This window comes from Trichomonas vaginalis, chromosome III, assembly GCF_026262505.1.
Source record: "Trichomonas vaginalis G3 chromosome III, whole genome shotgun sequence".
NCBI lineage: Eukaryota > Parabasalia > Trichomonadida > Trichomonadidae > Trichomonas > Trichomonas vaginalis.
Window position 1 is genome coordinate 5,790,111 of NC_067205.1, and position 20,315 is coordinate 5,810,425.

Consider the following 20,315-nt stretch of genomic DNA (forward strand, 5'->3'; position numbering starts at 1 on the left):
TATTTATCATCAGAATTTGCATCTCATAAAGCACGATATTAATCAAATAGGCAAATTTCATTCGGAGTCTCTCATTAAATGAGAAACTCCGAATGAGATTTGCTCTAAGGTAATGTACTTGTTATGCTTGGCCTAGAAGCAAGGAGGAAACATGTATATGGTTTGTTTATACTGAAGTTATCTGGAATTCTCTCAATTGAGGATTCAAATCCAGATAACAGCAGTATAAGTTAATATTGTTGTGCACCTCAGGTTGTTTATAGGCCCGAGAACGAGAAAAGAATTTATGGTGTGAATTGGCTCGATATATACCTACGCTCTGTAAAAAATACGTTATATTTTCTTTCATATGAGAAAAATGTTTTTCTTTTTTATAATACTATGTGCTTTGTTACTTCATAAATTGTCTATTTTTCTTATTAAAACCTATTTTTTCCGTGTGATTCGGAATCTACGCATTCAAAAAATGCGTTTTCCGCTCTCAGAACGCGAAAATATGAACTACATGACGAGATAAATCGATTTATTATGTTCCTAAATATTCTCATTTTTCAATCTTGCTCAATACTCAAAAATAAGCAGACTCTCAAATAGAGAACATAAAATAACTCATATTTATCATATTAAAATTTTGAAAAAGTCTCCCGAAAAAATCATATTTCGAAAATTTCGAAAAAAATAAGTACATTTTTCGCCAAAGAAAAAAGAAAAATGTTTTTTTTTTGAATTTTTGATGATAATATGCACTCCTGACGGTCGCAGTGTCTCATTCCGGGAGACATTGCCTGTGCATGTCTCCCAGAATGGCATACTGTTCCGCATTCATAACTTGAATGCGGAACTTTGACCGACAAGAGTGCATTGTGCACTCTTGTTGGTCTGCATGTGTCATTCCGGGAGACATTGCCTGTGCATGTCTCCCAGAATGGCATACTGTTCCGCATTCATAACTTGAATGCGGAACTTTGACCGACAAGAGTGCATTGTGCACTCTTGTTGGTCTGCATGTGTCATTCCGGGAGACATTGCCTGTGCATGTCTCCCAGAACGAGACAATTTATTGCAATCAGAATACGATTGCAAAACTTTGACCGACAAGAGTGCATTGTGCACTCTTGTTTGTCATCCACTATGATACTTAGAGAAAATACTTTACTTACATTATTTAAAATATTAATTTCCCTATTTAATATTTATTTATTATTTTTTGTGCTTTATATTCCCTATGGCATGTACTGAACTATTTTATAGACTCTACCGAGCTATCTCCACATATAAACATTTGACAATAACACATATATACTCTCTTCATATTCTAGTCTCATGACATATTATTGCAAAAGCTATATTTATACAGCATACCTCATAAAGTCTCATTATATCCCTATCTAAGCGTTCAAAACCTATTTTCCCCACGTAATCTGATTCTTCAGGCTCCGCTGATTCGATTTCTGCTGTCAGATCGTGAAAATATGAATCACATAACAAGATAAACACAAATCCAAAATAATAATGTTTTCTTCAAATTGACTCTTCCACGATATTCATATATTTGTTATTAATTCCGTTTTCCCTTACAAATGTATTTAATTTTCTGAATAATACGTATTATAAAATGAATATCTCAAAAACTAAATTAAAAAATTAATACTGGGTAATAACTAGATATATTGTGACTTTTTGAATTCACACACTTTTGGAAAAAATTGAATTTTTCTAAAATGATGTTGTTTGAACATGAACTTAAAGAGTTTTTTTACGTAAAATATCAAGTTGGGTAACTTGTGTTTATCTTGGAAAAGTAGGGTAATTTTCTAATTTTAACTCTCATATAACTTTTGATATAGATCATTGAAAATCTTATAAAAATTTTAATGATGCTTACAAAAGTATTTTCTTTGGATCTATTGAGGAAAAATTTACAATTTGATTCTTCATTAGAAAAACAAGACAGTTTTATGATTGTATCATCAAATAATGACTTTTCAGAACAAAATTCGAAAGATACCGAAATTTTCGATTTTTTAACTAATAATTCTCTCAATAATATAGGGTGTCCAAAGGTGTGTTTAGCACAAACCTGAATACTGCGAATAGAAATAAACAAGTTACATATATATAAAGTTTATTTAAATATAATCACCATTGGATTCAATCACGCGTTCGCAGCGATCGATCCAGGCTTGAAAGACACGCTTTAAATCATCATGAGAAAATTGCTCAAATTGCTCTCTTACAAAATTTTCAAGATCATCTGGACTCGCGAATTCGCGTCCTTCAGCTCTCTTTTTTAGCGTGCCGAATAAATAAAAGTCAGAGGGTGCAATATCAGGTGAATAAATTGGGTTTGGAACAACTTTGACATTGTTTTCCACCAAGTAATTCATTACCTTATGACTTTTGTGAACTCTTGAATTATCAAAATGAATTGCAAACTTTTGTTTTTGTTGTTTGGATTTCTCAAACTCATCAGAATTGATAATTTGAGTAAGAACATTGTCAATTAGATACTGAGCATTCATCGTATTAGGTTTTTGAAGAATATCAATTGCGATGATGCCATTCACGCCCCAAAAAACCGACAACATCATCATTGGTGTGTCAATTTTTTTCTTCGGGAATGTTTGCGGATTTTCATCCTTCGGGATCCACATGATTTTGGCTTCTGTTGCATATTGAAACCAAGACTCGTCCCCTGTTACTAAAAAGCGAAACTTCTTGGATTGATACGCACCCAATATAGAGAGGAGCTCTTTCGAAGATTGGACTCTAGATTTTTTTTGAACTGAATTAAGGTTGTGCGGAACCCAACGTGTATACACTAGTTTGTAGTTCAAATAATTGTGCAGATAATAACTGACTGTTGTATGTGGTATCTTTGTCATCTCCTCTATCCTTCTGAGTGATGCTCTTGGGTCTTCATCTAGCGCTTGAAGAATTGCTTTGATTTTTCTTTGATCCGGTGATTTTTTGTCAATTTTTATGATGGGCGCCTTTTTGTTCATGAAGTGATACATCCTAACATGATACGTTACAGTGGAATAGCTAGGAGCATCCATACCGAAGCATTTTACCAATGTCTCGTAGATTTTTTTACAGTCTTTGCATTTTTTTGCAAGAGCGAGGATGTTTTCTTTATGATTCATTAAAAAAATGAAAAAAAATCCCGCCAAAATTTCCCGCGAAACCGCCTCTTGTCTCAAAATTCATTTTATATCCCGGCATGGCGCCAAAATACAACATACTCATCATATACATATATTCATATTTTTTATTATATATTTATAATCAGCATATATCTCCTTTAATAGTCTCATATAGAGCGCTGTGCTAAACGCACCTTTGGACACCCTATATTAAACTTACAAGTGAAGTTAGTGAAGTGTATCCATTTTATGGCGTTCATATTGTCAAAATATTCGATTTTTCCGAATCATCTGTAACAAGTATACCAAGTAGAATGTTTCGAAATAGCATTGCTCTCGAAGAAGTTATAATGAGTCCAACTATTAAAAATATTTCAGAATATGCCTTTGAAAACTCAGCAATTTCGAAGATTAATTTAGAACATATAGAATTTATCAAAGAATATGCATTTTCCAACTGTGAAAACCTTAAAAATGTAAATGTTCAATCTGTTATGCAATTTGGTATTGGTTCCTTTAGTGAAAGTGGTTTAATTGAATTCAGATTTCCAGGAAACATTAAAGCAGTTTCAGATTATATGTTAGAGAATTGTAACTTTTTAATAAAAGTGGTGTTAAGCACTAATATAACAAGTGTTGAACATTCTGCTTTTAGAAAATGTATCAATCTTGAAATTGTCGAAGGAATTTCGAATTTAACTTGGATAGGAAGTTGTGCATTTGAATACTGTTCATTGAAAAATCTGATATTTGAAAGTAAACATATAACTTGTATTAAGAGCGCGTTTCGTGATAATATAAAATTATCATCAGTAAAATTTAAATCAGTAAATCTTTGTAATAGTGTATTTTTGAATTGCCTTAATCTGAAAACAATAACAATTACTGATGTATGCGTATTGGATCTATGATTCAACTTTTATAATTGTATTTCGCTAGAAAAATTTGCCGCCAATTATAATGAACGCATTAGTGTATGTGATTTTGCAAATTGCAGAAATTTGGCACTTTTTAATGTAAACAATGGAATGCGCCGGTTATCTCGTGCTTGTTTCAGGAATTGTCAGTCTTTAACAATGTTCGATTTCACAGGAATTAGTTATATAGAAGCAGCAGCTTTTCAAGGTTGTAGTAAATTGAAAACAATTTATGGGTTGGGAGAATTAGGTTATTGGAGTGGAGGATATATTTTCTCAGATTGCATTTGTTTGGAATTAGATAAAATTCATTATGCAAATTTTGGAATGTTCTCAAATGTTATTCTTTGAAAGAAATTATCTTCTCAGGTAAAAATTTAGGGGCAAATGCATTTCAATTCTGTATTAATCTCGAGAAGTTTACTTTTCAACTGGAAGAAGAAGATGTTATTGCAGAAATTCCAGCTTACTGTTTCTATTGCTGTTCAAACTTGAAAGAAATTAATATTCCTGATTGTATTTGTTCAATTAGTGAATTTGCATTTTATAATGCATCTTTAAAGAATGGAATAAATATAAATAAAGTTCAAGTTCTTGAACAATACTCATTTGCATATTCAAATCTAACATCAATAACATTATTAAATACAATCACTTCGTCTTCTAGGAATGAATACATCCCGAAAGTCAAATATTTGCACATTTTTGATCATTATGATATGTTGGAAAAAGTCATATTCGAAGAAAATGGTTATATATCTCTTTCTGAATTGGAAAATTGCAAGAAATTTAAATCGATTGAATTGAAAGGCAATGTTAAAATACAAAGTGGAATGCTATATACCGTTGAAAATATTGATAGAACTACAGCTTCATTAGATGATACAATTACATTGCTATCATATAATATATCAGAAAATAATGAAGAAGTAATAATTCCGAATAACTTTCATGCTATTTCATTTTCCGCATTTAGATATTCAAATAACGTTAAAAGGTTAAAAATTCCATATGAATTACAAATCATGGGTTATGCATTTGCAGATATGGAATCACTAAAAGAAGTTTATTTCAGTTCAAGTGAAATTCCTTATAGTTGCTTTTATAATTGTTCAAAACTATCAAAAATAACTCTAACAGAAAATGTCATGTGTATTAATGAAAAATCATTTTCTTATACAAATTTAACTGAAATTATTTTGCCCATTTCTTTATCAGATATCATAAATCCATTTGCAAATACACCAATAACAAAAATAGGATTCATAGATGGTCAATATCATCCTGATTTCATTGTTACAAATAATGAATTTATTAAAATAAATAGAGATAAAAACAATGAAATGGAAATATTGTTTCTATTTGGTAGGATTTCAAATAAGATAACAATGCTAACAGAAGGTATAAAAAGAATTAATATGGCAAATTTCAAATTTAAACCTCATGAAAATGTTTATTTAATGCTTCCTCATTCAATTCAAATAATTGATCTATTGGAAATATCGGTGCAGTCTGGAGATTCAGATATTAGTAGAAATATACCTGAAAATAATCTCGAAAATTCTGTAATGAGATTTCCAAAATTATGCTATGATTGGACAAATTCAATTCATGTATTGTATAATAATTCACGGAGATATTATGAAACAAGTCGTGAAACAACCCCCAATATTGAATTTTACTCTTCCACATATCCTGAATATTTTGTTGGTTACATTGAAGTTATAAATAAAAGTTGCGAACCAAGTTTGAATGTTGAAGATAAAGTAGAAGAAAAAGAAGAAGAAAACATCACAAATTCTCAATGTAATGATTCACAGATTCTATTTAATGAGGAAAATGGAAAGAAAAGATCTTTGTACAACATTGAGATAGGATTGATTGTTATATCATTTTTGTTCATCGGAACTATTATATGTCTCATTTTCACGATTTACTCATATATGAAAAGAAAGGATATTGATGAAACAGAGTCCATCCAGGAAATGAACATTGAAGAAGTAACGATAATCCATCCAAATGAGATAGATGGATTTACATTTGATAATCCATTATTTACTCAATCAATCGAAAAAGATGATCCATTCAAACATGATTTTGAAGAAGATAATACAATTAAAGAAAACTTCTATTTGGGCAATGATATTGATGAAGTCTCCGAAAACTAGACTGATTGAAATTCTAGATGTTTATCGAATTAATAATAAACACATTTGACATATCCAAATTATTTGTAATGTATTATATATATGACTTCTATGTTATCTAGCCTATTAATTATCTTTTTCTTCATTGTTTTTATCATTTTCTGCTGTCATGGCTATTCATTTTTGTCGGTTTCATTGAAGTTATAAATAAGAGCTGTGAATCAAGTTTGAATATTGAAGAAGAAAATAGCACAAAACAGCAATGTAACAGTCAACAGATGCTTATTAATGAAGAAAATAAAAATAAAGAACCGATCCACAACATGGAGATCGGATTGATTGTTATGTCTCTGTTGTTCATTGGAGCTATTGTTATTCTTTTTTACACAATTTATGTATATATGAAAGGAAAGAATAATGAAGAAACAGATTCCGTTCAAGAGATGAATGTTGAAGAAATCAACACCGTTAATTCAACCGATATTGATGGTATTACATTTGATAATCCATTATTTACGCGATCAACAGAAAATGATGATCCATTCAAAGATGATTTCGAAGAAGATGCTAAAATTGAACAAAATTTCTATTTAGGTCAAGATCTTGAAGAATTATCTGATGAAAAAATCGATTGAAATTCTCTTTATTTTTAATTTTGCGAATAAATAGTAAACTTTATGAAATTTAATCTTTAATTTGAACCATATTCCTTTCTATATTCATCATAATCATCAGAACTTCTTTTGAATCTTGGAATTATTATAAATCCAAATAATTCTTTTGGATGTTCTGCATTATTTCAGAAGAGAATTGTATTGAATTTGATGAAGAGTTAATATATTACATGGAAAAAATATCACTATGAAATATATCTTCTCCAGATTAGCTCTCAAAATCTCAGCAGAAAAGTCAAAATTTGAGCGTATTTTAGAAGTTTTTTAATTATCAACTATGTAGTTTTATTCTTCATCATTGAATGAATAAGAAATATTTCTTATTGACACATTGTTCTTAAAGAACATGTTTGAGTTCTAATAGATTAATTGATTTGTTCATCCCTTATTTCTATTTATAGCGTCTTCTTCAGAATAAGCTTTCCAGGTTCTTGTTTCTAATACTTTCAAACACTTTCCTATATGGAACAATGCATCATCAACATCAATTGGGGAACCAACACCAGTATGATGTGTTGTAATTGAATCATATTGTAACTCAAATATTTTACAACTTGAACAGAAATATGGGAGGGGATGTTCAAGGAAAAATGCAGTGACACAAATAACAACAGTGTGATCTGCCATAAAAATGGATTTAAAAAGATTTGATCCAACAGGACCAAAAAGAAACTTAATCTTCTTGAAATCTTTTGCACATTCTATGAGTTCCTTATGATCATCACGAACAAATTTCCAATCAATTGTTGGGAACTTTGATTTTGTTGCACTAATTATTTCATCAAGATTATGAATGTGTCTCGCTTTTCCTTTTGGTCTGTTTGTAAAACAATAATCTGTTGATGGAATTTTATCTAAATCTAGCTTTTGATGCACAAATCGTTTAAATCTATAAGTGTTTGGTCCCCATTGGCTGATGTAAAATGTATCATTTGCAAAACAGTGGAGAACATCTGCTGCAATGTATCTTTCTGTATTTTCTGGTAAATATATTCTTCGATCTTGTGTGAAGCCAAGGAGATCAAGAAATGGATCGTAAAGAAACGGCATCGAGAAAACAATGATATGGGATCTCCATCTGATTGATTCAGGAAGTAAAAGCAAAGGAATAATGAAATCAGAAATGGAATGTCCGAAATTATAAGTTGCCCATAAATATCCTGTCACAACAACTTCGTGATAATGACCTACAACCTTTGCGGTTGTTGCGTTTTTGGCAAAATCAGTCTGGAGGAAAATTGTATAACAATCAAAACCAACAGCGCCATTAAAGCTGACATATGCCTTTTTTAACATATAGTGCGTTGTTTTAAGTCGTTTAGAATTATTGTTAAATTCATTTGTTATGTTTGGTTTCAGAAATGATAAATAATATTGAGTTTGATCTTGAGAAGTTTCATCAATATAGCGTATTACAGGGGAATTAATGTGAAGTGGTTTATCAGTTTTGCGTCTAGGTGAGAAAAAAACTACGTGTTTCCAAATTTCAGTTCCAAAACCTGAAAGTGCAAATTTCGGATTATGCGTTATAAATTGAGAAGCCATAAATGCAGAATAACATGTTAAGAATGAAAGAAGAGACCAAAAAAATCCACAAATCCCTAACGTTATAGAAATTGAAAAATTTGACGGAAACTGTAACTGATCATGATCTTGAACTTCTCTATATTTGAATTAAGCATTTTGTATTGTTACTATATTCTTTACTCGTGATCTAAATATCCGATTTTTTAATTCATTCTTTTCGTATGTTTTTTTCTAACATTTAAACTGCGAGTCAAAAGGCGTACCTACCTTCAACTTTTTGAGAGAAGCCATACAATTAATTATATGAGTTTCTCTCAAAAAGTCGATTTCTGCCAGGTACGCCTTTTGGACCGCCCAAACTATTCGCTCTAATTCGAGATAACAACAAAGAATCATAAAACAGACATTCATATAGGATGAATTAATACGATATTTTCGTGTTTAACTTCAAAATTTAAGATTTCTAAATTTTATTCAAGCTTTAAACAGGAAATTTAAGCATAACTAGAAGCTACTATACTACTTATTGCATGTACAGATTATTGGAGCTCTCGTATTTGATAATCTTTACTCACTCTCAGTGAAAGCACCATTAGCATTAGAAATGTAAACTATTCAAAAATTGATAGGTACGCCTTTTGATTCGCAGTTTATGGAGAAATTTCTGACAGCAACTCTTATCAACAAAATATCACTATCATATAGTAAAATATCAGATCTCCAGCTCAAGCCTCAGCCATTCGAGAGCGTTATCGTTTCTGTACAATGGAAGTCAAAGATACTTCGTTACTGTTTATTTCTTTTACTTTTTTTATGTTCTTTTTTAACTTTTGGATTTTTTCAATTATTGACATTTGTACTTTTCGGAATTTTGATTATATAGTAAGTAAAGTCTTCTATTGAATAAGTATGATGTTTGTGAAGGATTGCCTTGCAAAAAGTCATTAAAATATAGTGTATTGAAAAGTAACAATTTATAAAAAAAAATCTAATAATAATATACATGGTATTGAGATTAACAATGCATGTGAATGAACTGCATTATAATAAACTCTAATAACAATTCTGTTATTCAATTTAAAACAATAACAGATATAATTATAGAAATCATTCATCAATATATTTTGTTCCATTTAGATTTTCAAAATCCAAAATCTGTGTGTTGTTCATTTTTGCTTCTTTATCTTTATAATATGTAATTTCTTCATCTGAATATACTTTCCAGCTTCCTGTTTCTAACACTTTCAAACACTTTCCTATATGGAACAATGCATCGTCAACATCAATTGGTGAGCCAACACCAGAATGGTGAGCTGCAATTGAATCATATTGCAATTCAAATATTTTACAACTCGCAGAGAACCCTGCCAGAGAACTTTCTATGAATTGTGCAGTTACGCAAATAACAAGAGATCTATCTGCCATAAATATACACTTACAAATATTTGATCCTACAGGAGCAAACAAAAATTTAATCTTCTTGAAATCTTTTGCACAGTCAATAAGTTTCTTATGATCATCACGAATAAATTTCCAATCAATCTTTGGGAATTTAGATTTTGTTGCATTTATTACTTCATCAAGGTTATGAATATGTCTTCTTTTTCCTTTTGGTCTGTTCGAAAAGCAATAATCAGTTGATTGGATTTTATCTAATTCATATTTTTGATGCAAGAACTGTTTGAATCTATATAAATTTGGTCCCCATTGACTTATATAAAATGTTTTATTTACAAAACAATGGAGAACATCAGCTGCAATGTATCTATCTGTATTTTCTGGTAAATATATTCTTCGATCAGGTGAAAAACCGAGAAGATCAAGAAGAGAATCAGATAGAAAAGGCATCGAGAAAACAATGATATGAGCTCTTTTTCTTATTGATTCAGGTAATAAAAATAATGGTGCATAAAAATCTTGAATTGAATGGACGAAATTAAATGATGCCCATAAATATCCTGTAACAACAACTTCATAGAAATGACCTATAACCTTAGCAGTTGTTGCATTGTGTTCAAAATCTGTTTGGCCAAAAATTGTATGTGAATCAAAACCAACAACGCCATTAAAGCTAACATACGCTTTTCTCAATGTATAGTGTGTGGTCTTAAGTCGTTTGGAAATAGTGTTGAAGTCATATGTCGCTGTTGGTTTAAGAAATGATAAATGATATTGTGTTTGATCTTGAGATGTTTCATCAATATAGCGCATTACAGCGGAATTAATCGGAAGAGGTTCTTCGGATTTGCGTCTAATGCAAAAATAAATAGCGGGCTTCCAAATTTCTGGCCCACAGGAAGTTATAGTGAATTATGGATTATATTTTATGAATCTGGATACTGTGAATGCTGATGAAAGAATAAATATTGAAAGGAGGGGCCAGTATAATTGATGGATTTGGTAAGTGACAATAATTTTGAATGTAAGGTTTTAATTTTGTGGGTTTTTTCTCCGACCAAATTGTGAGTGATTTCATATGAAATGCTGAATGATCGAAAAACTATAGAACTTATTATAAATTAGATGAGGACATCATTTAGTGGATAAATATCTTAAATTTAAGGGTGCACCCGTATGTACGTTTATTTGAGAGGAGGAGGATTACCCTCTCAATTTTTAGGGATTCGTTAGTTTATTTTCTCGATGAATATGCAATAAAATTTGATTTTTACCTTATCAATATACTTCATATAATATACACATGTTCATGTAAAAACTTTTTTCCAAAATCCTCAGGAATTAAGGGATTTTTGAATTTTAAGAATTTTTTTCGAATTTTTTCGAAAAAAAATATTTTCAGAACAGCCTTAACGGCTAAGATTTAGGAACAATGTTAAGTATCAAAAAGAAAGGAGGTCTGATATAGACAACATATATCGTTGAAGGTTGAAAAAATCTCTAATATTTGAGCCCAAAATTTCAAATTTTAATTTTTTGAAAAAAGAGGCCACCCGTATGTACGTTTATTTGAGAGGAGGAGGATTATATTTTTGAAAGGGTGAAACATTATGAATATGTTAATTATATAATAATATGTATTATTATAAAAAAGAAAAAATAAAGAACGTTAAAATTTTTCTTTCTTGATTTTTTACAAAATCTACTTAGAATTATGCAAAATATGACTAAATAATTATAAATTTCAAGTTAAATTTTAATTTTGATAAATAATTTAAATTTCAAAATATCAAGTTCAGTTCGACTATGTATGTAGTAATTCCTCAATAAAGTGCCAAAACCCTATTAAAATATATGAACATTTTCAACATTTTAATGTTTTTATTTAAAAATTTGATGGAATATGAGCTTCAAAACATTATTATGTAAATAAAAATAATTAAATATATGTATTTATTCGTATTACAACCGTAGTAAGTCGATTCTTCCTTTCTTCTACTGAGTTTTGAATTTGATTTCGAATTGTAAAGAGATTCAAAGGGAAAATACTAGCGGATAAAAACTACCTCCATGAAAGGGTCATAATGGACTCAAGTTGTATTTTTTGATATTTTTTTGCTTTTCGAGCCTAAATAGGTAGCCAAGATAATGCCTAAAAATAAGGTTCTAAATTCTGAAGTTTACATGATCCTCTCGTGTGCACCCTTAAGTCCCTTTTGCAAAATGTTACTCATATAATTTGAATCTGAGGCACGCTAATTTTTGAGAGCATCATTTGTAATGAATTGTAGACAATTTGGTAACCATGAATTCATGAGTTCTCTCACGTAATTAGCAACTGTTGCTTGTTTTTCGAGTAGTGAGTCTCTCCATGAATCAGCCAATGCTGTCCAACTCAAAACACTTGGATCGAAATAGACCATTCCGCAACGAGAACAGTTGCAGGAGATGCTTCATCCAAATTGTCAACTTCGAACATCATTTTGACATGTGGAGATAACTGGATACGCTCGTTATTCGGAAGGCAAAGGACTTTGTTATCATCCAACAATGAGTTATTGACTCAATCCACAAGGAATCGACAGGACCATCAACGATAATCCATTTGCCAACGGTTTGTTCAGAAAATGACATTTCTCTGATGATTTTTGACAAAACGCCGTCAGCCCATTCACTTGTTACAGGATTGAAGGAACCGTAGAGTTCTGCAATAGAGATTGCCTTTGGATTGAGGGATTCCACTTGTATTGGCTTGTACAAACTGTTGTTTGTCTTTGAAAGATCAGTCAAAGCTAAAGAAGAGATTTCCATGCTGTTGATTTTCCGCCCATCGCGCCACCGACCAACATAATTCCGTGTCTGACCAATGTTGTTTCGTATAACTCAGTAGCTTTTTGCGATAGTTATATCCAATGGCTGTTCTTGGATTTGTTTGATTGACTCCTTCAAGGAATTCAAGAAGTCATCATTCGAGGTTTGTTGTATTCAACATTCGGGAATACATCACTTAATATGCCATTGAATAAAGGAATATCATCAGAAATCAATTTCGGAAGTGTGCAATCTCTTATTGTTCTGACTAAAAGTAATGATTCGTTTGCTTCCAAGTCATTTCTCTTTGCTTTTCCTGCTGTTGAAAGAATGGCTTTCATGGCTCTCAAGCCCCAATCGTAGTGGTGGCTGTTTGATAACTGTTTCCTGCACAAATCAAACAATGCAACTAATTGACAGCCAATGAAGAAGCGGTTGTAAAACCGCCGGAGAAAAGCAAAATTTCTGAAATGAAAATGAAATCAGGGACCATCATTGCGCATGGTCTGAACAATGCTTTCAAGTTATCTGGTAGCTCAGTTCTTCCTGCGTAACCAGGGTTCATTGTGATGCAAATTGCTGCATTAGGATTCAATTTCAACGATCTTTTATCCAATTGAAATGTTTGTGCATTTTCAGCAATTGCATTTTGAATTGTTCTGACTTGTTGTGCAATAACAGAAAGAACTTCGATGTTAATACGGTTGAATTCATCGAAGCAAGACCACGATCCTGAACTAGAAAGACCTGCGAAGAACTGTGACATTTGTTCAGGAGTAACTTCTTCAGAACAATTGTAAACGACGCAAGATCTTCCAAGTGCTTTCGCGCAATCTCCAACTGTTTCTGTTTTTCCTGTACCTGCTGGACCGCTTGGAGCACCGCAAACACTTGCGATTACTCTATGATAGCAAGATAATATAATTTTTGAATCAAAATATTATAGATGAAAGAAAGGAAAACATAAAAATATGAAATTTTAGATCAAATTATGGAATTGTTTCAAGCTTGTAGATGTATTACAACATATTCTCTAGAATTTAAATCAGTACAGGTATAATTTGCTCCAGATTTGATTCATTTTAAAGAATATTGCGAAATTTCAAGCTTATTTAATAATTTACTAAAAGAAATCTCAATAAAAGTCATTATTATATCATTTTTAATAGATAAATAAACAAAAAATAAAAATAAAAATAATTATTTTGATTAATTTTCTTCTTCCTCTTCCTCCTCCTCTTCTTCTTCTCCATCCGGATTCAGAATATTATCAGCAGAGTTCTGAAGTGCATACATTACAGCTTTGAAGACCTGTTTTTGTGTATATTCTCTGTCAGATTTGAAATTCGATTCAATTACATCAATTGTATCCGAAGCCAAGTTATTTACAGCAATCTTAAGTCTTTTGGATATTTCTGCCTTCAATTTTTCAACTTCTGCGTTTCCTCCTGCTTTTACTAACGCAGAATCTTGTGCAACAGCTTTTATCTGGTTTATGAGCTCTTTCTTCTCTTCTTCCTTCGCTGTGATGGTCTTTTTGAGGCTTTCCAGCTCATTTACGGCAGATTTGTTTTGGATTTCGAAATCTTTTCTGCTTTGTTCTCGGATTTGTTGGATCTTTGCCTCTATTTCTTTATCTATGGACTGAGACTGCTTCTCTAATTGGGATTCGAAGCGTTTGTCGTATTGAAGATCCGAATTCCAGTTTTCTTGACGGGCTTCGTTAACAGCAAGCTCTTCAAGGCGCTGGGAAATGGCATTGAAGAAGGGATTCGACTCTGTTTCTTGGAAAGAATCAATTCTTTTCTGTAATTCTTTTAATTTTTGGTCTTTCCGCTCTGAAATCTGTATTAATTCTGATAATTTCTGAATTGCTTCATTGGGATCCATCAATTTAGGTGTAATTTTGTTTGAATGTGTTGGTATATTATTTAATTTTCTTAATATCTCTTCATATCGCTCATCAAACGTATTCATTAAATCAGCAACAGTTGTATTATCTGTAATTATAATCTCTTCAACCTCTTCTTCTTCTATTTCTGGTTCTTTTTGATTTTCAGGTTGTTTTTCGATATTTTGTGCATTATCTGGTTGTTTTGTTTCTGTATTCATTGTTTCTTCAACTTTCTGCTCTTGTTGTGTTTGTTCTGTTGCATAATTTAAAAATGAAATTTCATATTGAGATTTTAAGAAAAGATATTGTGATCCTGGCTTTTTTACAGCATTATCTGGTAATTTTGATTTGTATGTTTGTTCGTTTTCTTCGGTGGATGGGTTTTTTACTTCATTCTTTGATAAATCGTAAGTTATTAAATTAAATTTCAAATCATTAGTTTCATTCGCTTGTGACTGAAATACAGTAACAAAATTTTCTTTCGAAGTCTTCTGAAATAGTGCTAAGACAGTGGCATTAATCGCTTCTTGCGGATTTCTAAATTGTAGAAGCCACTGCATATTCCTGGTATCATAGACGTATACATATACTGAGTTTTGCAATGTCCATGATATATTTTCGTTACACACAAATTGTGCAATTGCTTGTTTGTTTCCTGCAATCAAAAAAGCAGCAATCAGAGTATTCTTTCTTGAAAACAGAATTGTTGCCATTCCAAGTCTTGCTGGTTGTTGAGTGTTTGGGTCAATTCGAAAAACAGCTACTGGAAGGATTTGTAAATTTCCATCAGGAGCAGCTACAGTTACTGGTTTTTGAACTGGCTTAGCTTCTATTGGTTTTGATTTTGCTTTAAAAATCGATTCATTTTCTTCTTCAAACAAATCAGACATTTTTGAATGACATAAAAATGTCATGTAAAAAATATTTACATGGCAAAAAATAGAAACTTCCCGAAACTGAATGACCACCGGTAAACAGGAGAATTTCATTGTTCATAGTAATATTAGATGTAATGAGAACAACAATAAAAATATGAAATTTCATTACATCTAATATTTTAGTTTCTTTTTCATTTACATCTTATATATGACATAGAGTACCCGAAATAAGTTATAGACAACGAAAAAAGCTGTAGACATCTTTATACAAAGGGTTTTGATAAGGACTTAACAATCATTTAACAAATCCTCTGTCTACAATTTATTTCGGTGTCTACAACTTATTTCTGGTACTCTATATATCAAAAAAGGTCCAATCACTATTTTTGACAAAATTTTAAATTTTCATGGGTTGTAAATCCTATAATAACTAGATAAATAATGAATCAAATCCAGCATGATGTGCACAATTTGCTACAATATACCTATTTTCATCCCATTTTGCTGTTATTGCCTAGTGAATGTACCTTTAAATTTAAAAGAAATTTAGGTTTCAAAGTTCATAAAAATTTTATAAAAAATAAGAATTTTACTTTTATTTTCTATGTTTCTTAAGGGTGCACTTACTACTTTCTGACATGCTCCTATAATATCAATATATCTTTATTGTGATTACAAAAAAGTATAACAGTAATATAAGATACTAAGTAGTGATTTAAAATAACTTCTTCCCGAACAAAGTTAATGACTTTTTACCTTAGAAAAGTTGGATAAAAATCCAGAATGTCAAAAAATTGAGGGATTTTGACACACTCTCATATTTCCTATTTAAGGTTTTATTTTCTATGGATATTCACACATGTGTTCCTCTTTTTGAGAATGTGTTTTTTAATTTTCAACCCATTATATTTGTATATTATGCTCCGTGTGAAATAAGAAGTTCAGTTGTCTTTTTACTATTATTCATGGTTGTAAGATGAAGAGCGGTTTGTCCAGAATTATCTTTTTCATTGATATTTGCACCAAGTGAAATAAGAAGTTCAGTTGTCTCTTTACTATTATACATGGCTGCAAGATGAAGAGTGGTTTTCTTCTTTTTATCTTTTTCATTGATATTTGCACCATGTGAAATAAGAAGTTCAGCTGTTTCTTTATTATTTTTAATGGCTGCAAGATGAAAAGCAGTTTGTCAAGAATTATCTTTTTCATTGATATTTGCACCAAGTGAAATAAGAAGTTCAGTTGTCTCTTTACTATTATACATGGCTGCAAAATGAAGAGCGGTTCGTCCATAATTATCTTTTTCATTGATATTTGCACCATGTGAAATAAGAAGTTCAGCTGTTTCTTTACTATTATTAGCTGCTGCAGTATGAAGAGCGGTTTTTCTGCTGTCATTTTTTTGTTGGGTTTTGCACCGTGAGAAATAAGCAGTTGAGCCATTTTTGCATTATTTTCACGTGCTGTAAAATGAAGAGAAGTGAATCCATATTCATCTTTTTTATTGACATTTGCACCATGTGAAATAAGAAGTTCGACTATTTCTGAGTTATTTTTATTCGCTGCATAAATAAGAGGTGTGTTGTAATTTTCATCTATTCCATCGATATCTGCGCCGTGTGAAATAAGAATCTCGGCTGTTTCTTTACTATTTTTAATGGCTGCAACATGAAGGACACTATATTTTCCTGGCGTATTGATTGTTGCACCGTGTGTAATAAGAAATTCAGCTGTCTTTTTACTATTATTTCTTACTGCATTGTCCAAAGCGGTTGCTCCATAAATATTTTTTTCATTGACATTTGCACCAAGCGAAAGGAAATATTCACAAAGAGATGGATTGTCAAATAACGCAGAATAAATAAAGCATTGGTTAACTTCATTAGTTTGATCAAAATAAACTAAAAATGATTCAAGATTGTTGTATTCTGCACAATCACTTATATTGATATCTATATCGTATTCATTCATTAAGAATGTAACGAAATCAATGTTGTGTGAAATAATTGTATATTCCATGCATTCATAATCAGGTTCTTGATATTTCAAACATTCACTCATGATATCTTGATTTCCTCCTAAAAATGAAAACCAAAGACATTGTTCAGTTATTTCTGAATTAAATTTGGTCCTTAATAGCTTGAAACAATCAACTGCTCCATGGTAACAACATAATTCAAGTAATGAATATCCTTCTTCAGATTCTGGATATAAACTGCTTTGAAGTTGTTGATTTTTATCAAATCCTTCTTTTTCAGTGATAAAAATAAATGTTTCTAGGTCATTATTCATAATTGCTCTGTAAATCGTATTCTCTGAATGAATATCGATATTTTGTAAATTCATTTCTTCAAAATTAGCATATTTGTCTAATTTAATCCCATACTCTTTATAAAAGAGGAAGGCCCAGGTGATTGGAATATCTCTAACTTCTGTTAAATTATAGCCATCAGTGATGAGTTTCATTAGAGTCAAGTATGACTTTATATAGCGATTGTTATGTGGAATAATTTTTGAAATACGTTCAATAATGTTTTGAGGAGAGCATTTCTTTGAATCAATCAGATTTGTTTTGATCATTTTGTAAATTGAGTTTAAATCTTCTTCGTTTTCCGTTTTTAACTGATACAATGCAACATATACATCAATGTGATATTTAAACATACTTCTCAATTCACTGTATTCATTTGGAAGATTGTCTTGATCAGACATTAAAAAAATTAAGGATTAAGACCGACCATTTAAATGTACTCAATTTATTTCAACTTCATGATATCTAACAATGACACATTCTTACTAATTCTCAATTGTACCGTATGCAATAAGGTAGGAAATTAGTAAATAAAGCTATCATTTGCTGCCACATGAATTCTCTGATCTATAGAGTCTACAAAAATTTTGAAATTTTTCCTTATACCTCAAGAAATTTTCAATGTTTTAAAATTATAAATTTTGCAATATAAGTTGTTATATTATTAATTATTCGCTGAATCAAAACTCATGTTTACTCATATAAGATTTTAAATTCAGCATTAACATGCGAAAAGCTGTAATATTACATACTCCATTGCATTTTTGTATCGAGAAAATAAATATTTTCCATGCAGATACACATTAATTCAATTCTGATATGTTACATTTTTTCTCGAGTATTGAGAATTCACTTTATTTTAAAAATTAATTGTAAACATTGTAAAAATCATTTTACACATGCAAAGTTAATTATAATTTTACATTAAAATGATAATGATAATGAATCTGATTTGACACTTTTCAGTGTCAAAAATGTCAAATGACACGATATAACAAAACAATATGATATTTCTACTAAACCTCATTGCTCTTGTAAATTCAAGAGTCTGGGAAGGTCGTATTGGATTTCTTTATGACAAGATTGACAATATTGAACGGGATTATTCAACCACAGATTTACTTTCACTTGTGGATCAAATTTCTAACGATTTCCATTTAGAAAGAGACAGAGTTGAAGCGTATTTAGGACGCAGCAGACATGCATCTTATGCTAAACAGCTTTTCAACAGGATTGACTTTAACTTGCGCTCAAATTATCGTAGAGCAGTCTACCTTGGTGGCACGGTTATTAAAATAACTAAGACCAATGGAGTATATACTGTAATTTGTCGCCAGGTAAGTATCAACGCAATCCTCTGTCCAGGAAACTGGTTAAATTCATTCAATATAAATAGCGAATATGAGGTTTCAGTTCCTAATATCTTCTTGGGTATTGCATGGAATGATCCACTTTCAGCTGCTCAAATCACTCAGATCTACTATGATTTGAACCGTAAAATTGAAGCCAAACTCAACGCCTACAAAGCCATTTAAAAAGATGCTTTAAAAAATATCTTATACCATACATATCATTTTTTTTATCGTAAGATTTTGGCACTTTTGCTAAAATGTAAATTCAATTACTATGCATTTTGCTTTATTCTCGAATGAAATATATATAGACTAAATAATGACGATTATCACATATGGTATCTTCAAGTATCTGATAAATGAGGCAAATAATGAAGCACTCCTCGGAACAATTAATAACACAATTATTACTGATCATTCTGCGAATAAGAATGCATTCATTAACCCAGATTTCACTAGTTATAACGTCGTCATTCCACCAACAATCCTTTACAATAATAAATATTATTTTGTCAAAAGGATTGGCGTTTGCGCATTGAGATTCTCTATGATAACATCATTAAGAATTGGAAAATTTGTTGAAGAAATCCAATTCAGATCCATTGACTGGTGCAACTTTCTCCAAAAGATTGAATTTGATAGAGAATCAAGTTTATCAAAAATTGATAATAGTTTCGCGGTGAATTCTACAATAACAAAGATAATCATCCCTTCAAGAGTTAATAGGATTGCAGACTTACTTTTTCGCAATGCAAAAAAGCTGAAAACTATTTATTATGGCGGATCTGAATTAGAATGCCTAGAAAATTTGAATTCTTCATCTATTTCTATTTACGTTTTGCCTAATTACAAAGATAACATGTTTTGCAAACATATTGTCACAGTATTGAGCGAATTTCCTCTTGAGAAAATACCATCTTGCATCAAATATCTAAAATGTTTTGAATCAATATCAATTTCATATCTTTTAATTCCTATTTTATTTTGAATCATAAACAAAAAAAAAACATTTTTGAAAATTAAATAATATATGAATCCTTTTAAGGCATTTCTAGTGAGAATATCATATTCATGAAATCTACGGTTCAATATTATTCATCAATTATAATAGGAAATTTAAAGTTTTCTTTATACAATCTAATTTACTTAAGAAAACTGCTAAGGCCAATCCCACGCCAATTTTTAAAATTGAATATATCCATCAATAAGAGTTTTCATGACTTATAATTAAAGTTATTATATTTGTGTAATATAAGCTAT

At 30.7% G+C, this 20,315-nt stretch overlaps 8 protein-coding genes and 1 pseudogene across 9 annotated transcripts, besides 8 other annotated features; 4 read left to right on the forward strand and 5 right to left on the reverse strand.

Moving 5' to 3' along the window:
* Window positions 1-38: 38 nt before the first annotated feature.
* Window positions 39-732: a mobile genetic element.
* Window positions 733-2,049: 1,317 nt separating this feature from the next.
* Window positions 2,050-3,354: a mobile genetic element.
* TVAGG3_0648660 lies at window positions 2,130-3,258 on the reverse strand (annotated as a pseudogene). Its single transcript has one exon. A coding segment is annotated over exon 1 (1,129 nt).
* A 2,277-nt stretch (window positions 3,355-5,631) lies between the features above and the next one.
* Window positions 5,632-6,231, forward strand: TVAGG3_0648670 (uncharacterized protein; the record flags this gene model as incomplete). Its single annotated transcript, XM_001328636.1, has 1 exon — window positions 5,632-6,231. One exon carries the CDS (start codon window positions 5,632-5,634, stop codon window positions 6,229-6,231), a length of 600 nt encoding a protein of 199 aa, XP_001328671.1.
* Window positions 6,232-6,435: 204 nt separating this feature from the next.
* On the forward strand, window positions 6,436-7,001 carry TVAGG3_0648680 (uncharacterized protein; the record flags this gene model as incomplete). Its single annotated transcript, XM_001328635.2, has 1 exon — window positions 6,489-6,845. The coding sequence occupies one exon, from the start codon at window positions 6,489-6,491 to the stop codon at window positions 6,843-6,845; it is 357 nt and encodes a 118-aa protein (XP_001328670.1).
* A 165-nt stretch (window positions 7,002-7,166) lies between these two features.
* TVAGG3_0648690 (glycosyltransferase family) lies at window positions 7,167-8,659 on the reverse strand (the record flags this gene model as incomplete). Its single annotated transcript, XM_001328634.1, has 1 exon — window positions 7,263-8,429. One exon carries the CDS (start codon window positions 8,427-8,429, stop codon window positions 7,263-7,265), a length of 1,167 nt encoding a protein of 388 aa, XP_001328669.1.
* A 714-nt stretch (window positions 8,660-9,373) lies between these two features.
* On the reverse strand, window positions 9,374-10,828 carry TVAGG3_0648700 (glycosyltransferase family; the record flags this gene model as incomplete). The annotated part of the gene is made up of 1 exon (XM_001328633.1): window positions 9,519-10,622. One exon carries the CDS (start codon window positions 10,620-10,622, stop codon window positions 9,519-9,521), a length of 1,104 nt encoding a protein of 367 aa, XP_001328668.1.
* Window positions 10,829-10,973: 145 nt separating this feature from the next.
* Window positions 10,974-12,014: a mobile genetic element.
* A 1,815-nt stretch (window positions 12,015-13,829) lies between these two features.
* On the reverse strand, window positions 13,830-15,404 carry TVAGG3_0648720 (uncharacterized protein; the record flags this gene model as incomplete). The annotated part of the gene is made up of 1 exon (XM_001328631.1): window positions 13,830-15,404. The coding sequence occupies one exon, from the start codon at window positions 15,402-15,404 to the stop codon at window positions 13,830-13,832; it is 1,575 nt and encodes a 524-aa protein (XP_001328666.1).
* A 352-nt stretch (window positions 15,405-15,756) lies between these two features.
* Window positions 15,757-15,859: a mobile genetic element.
* Window positions 15,860-15,878: 19 nt separating this feature from the next.
* Window positions 15,879-15,923: a mobile genetic element.
* An 80-nt stretch (window positions 15,924-16,003) lies between these two features.
* Window positions 16,004-16,036: a mobile genetic element.
* Window positions 16,005-16,194: a mobile genetic element.
* Window positions 16,195-16,355: 161 nt separating this feature from the next.
* TVAGG3_0648770 (spectrin binding) lies at window positions 16,356-18,104 on the reverse strand (the record flags this gene model as incomplete). The annotated part of the gene is made up of 1 exon (XM_001328630.1): window positions 16,356-18,104. The coding sequence occupies one exon, from the start codon at window positions 18,102-18,104 to the stop codon at window positions 16,356-16,358; it is 1,749 nt and encodes a 582-aa protein (XP_001328665.1).
* Window positions 18,105-18,707: 603 nt separating this feature from the next.
* Window positions 18,708-19,238, forward strand: TVAGG3_0648780 (uncharacterized protein; the record flags this gene model as incomplete). The annotated part of the gene is made up of 1 exon (XM_001328629.1): window positions 18,708-19,238. The coding sequence occupies one exon, from the start codon at window positions 18,708-18,710 to the stop codon at window positions 19,236-19,238; it is 531 nt and encodes a 176-aa protein (XP_001328664.1).
* An 83-nt stretch (window positions 19,239-19,321) lies between these two features.
* On the forward strand, window positions 19,322-20,043 carry TVAGG3_0648790 (ribonuclease inhibitor domain-containing protein; the record flags this gene model as incomplete). Its single annotated transcript, XM_001328628.1, has 1 exon — window positions 19,375-20,043. One exon carries the CDS (start codon window positions 19,375-19,377, stop codon window positions 20,041-20,043), a length of 669 nt encoding a protein of 222 aa, XP_001328663.1.
* A 176-nt stretch (window positions 20,044-20,219) lies between these two features.
* Window positions 20,220-20,315: part of a mobile genetic element that runs on past the window's edge.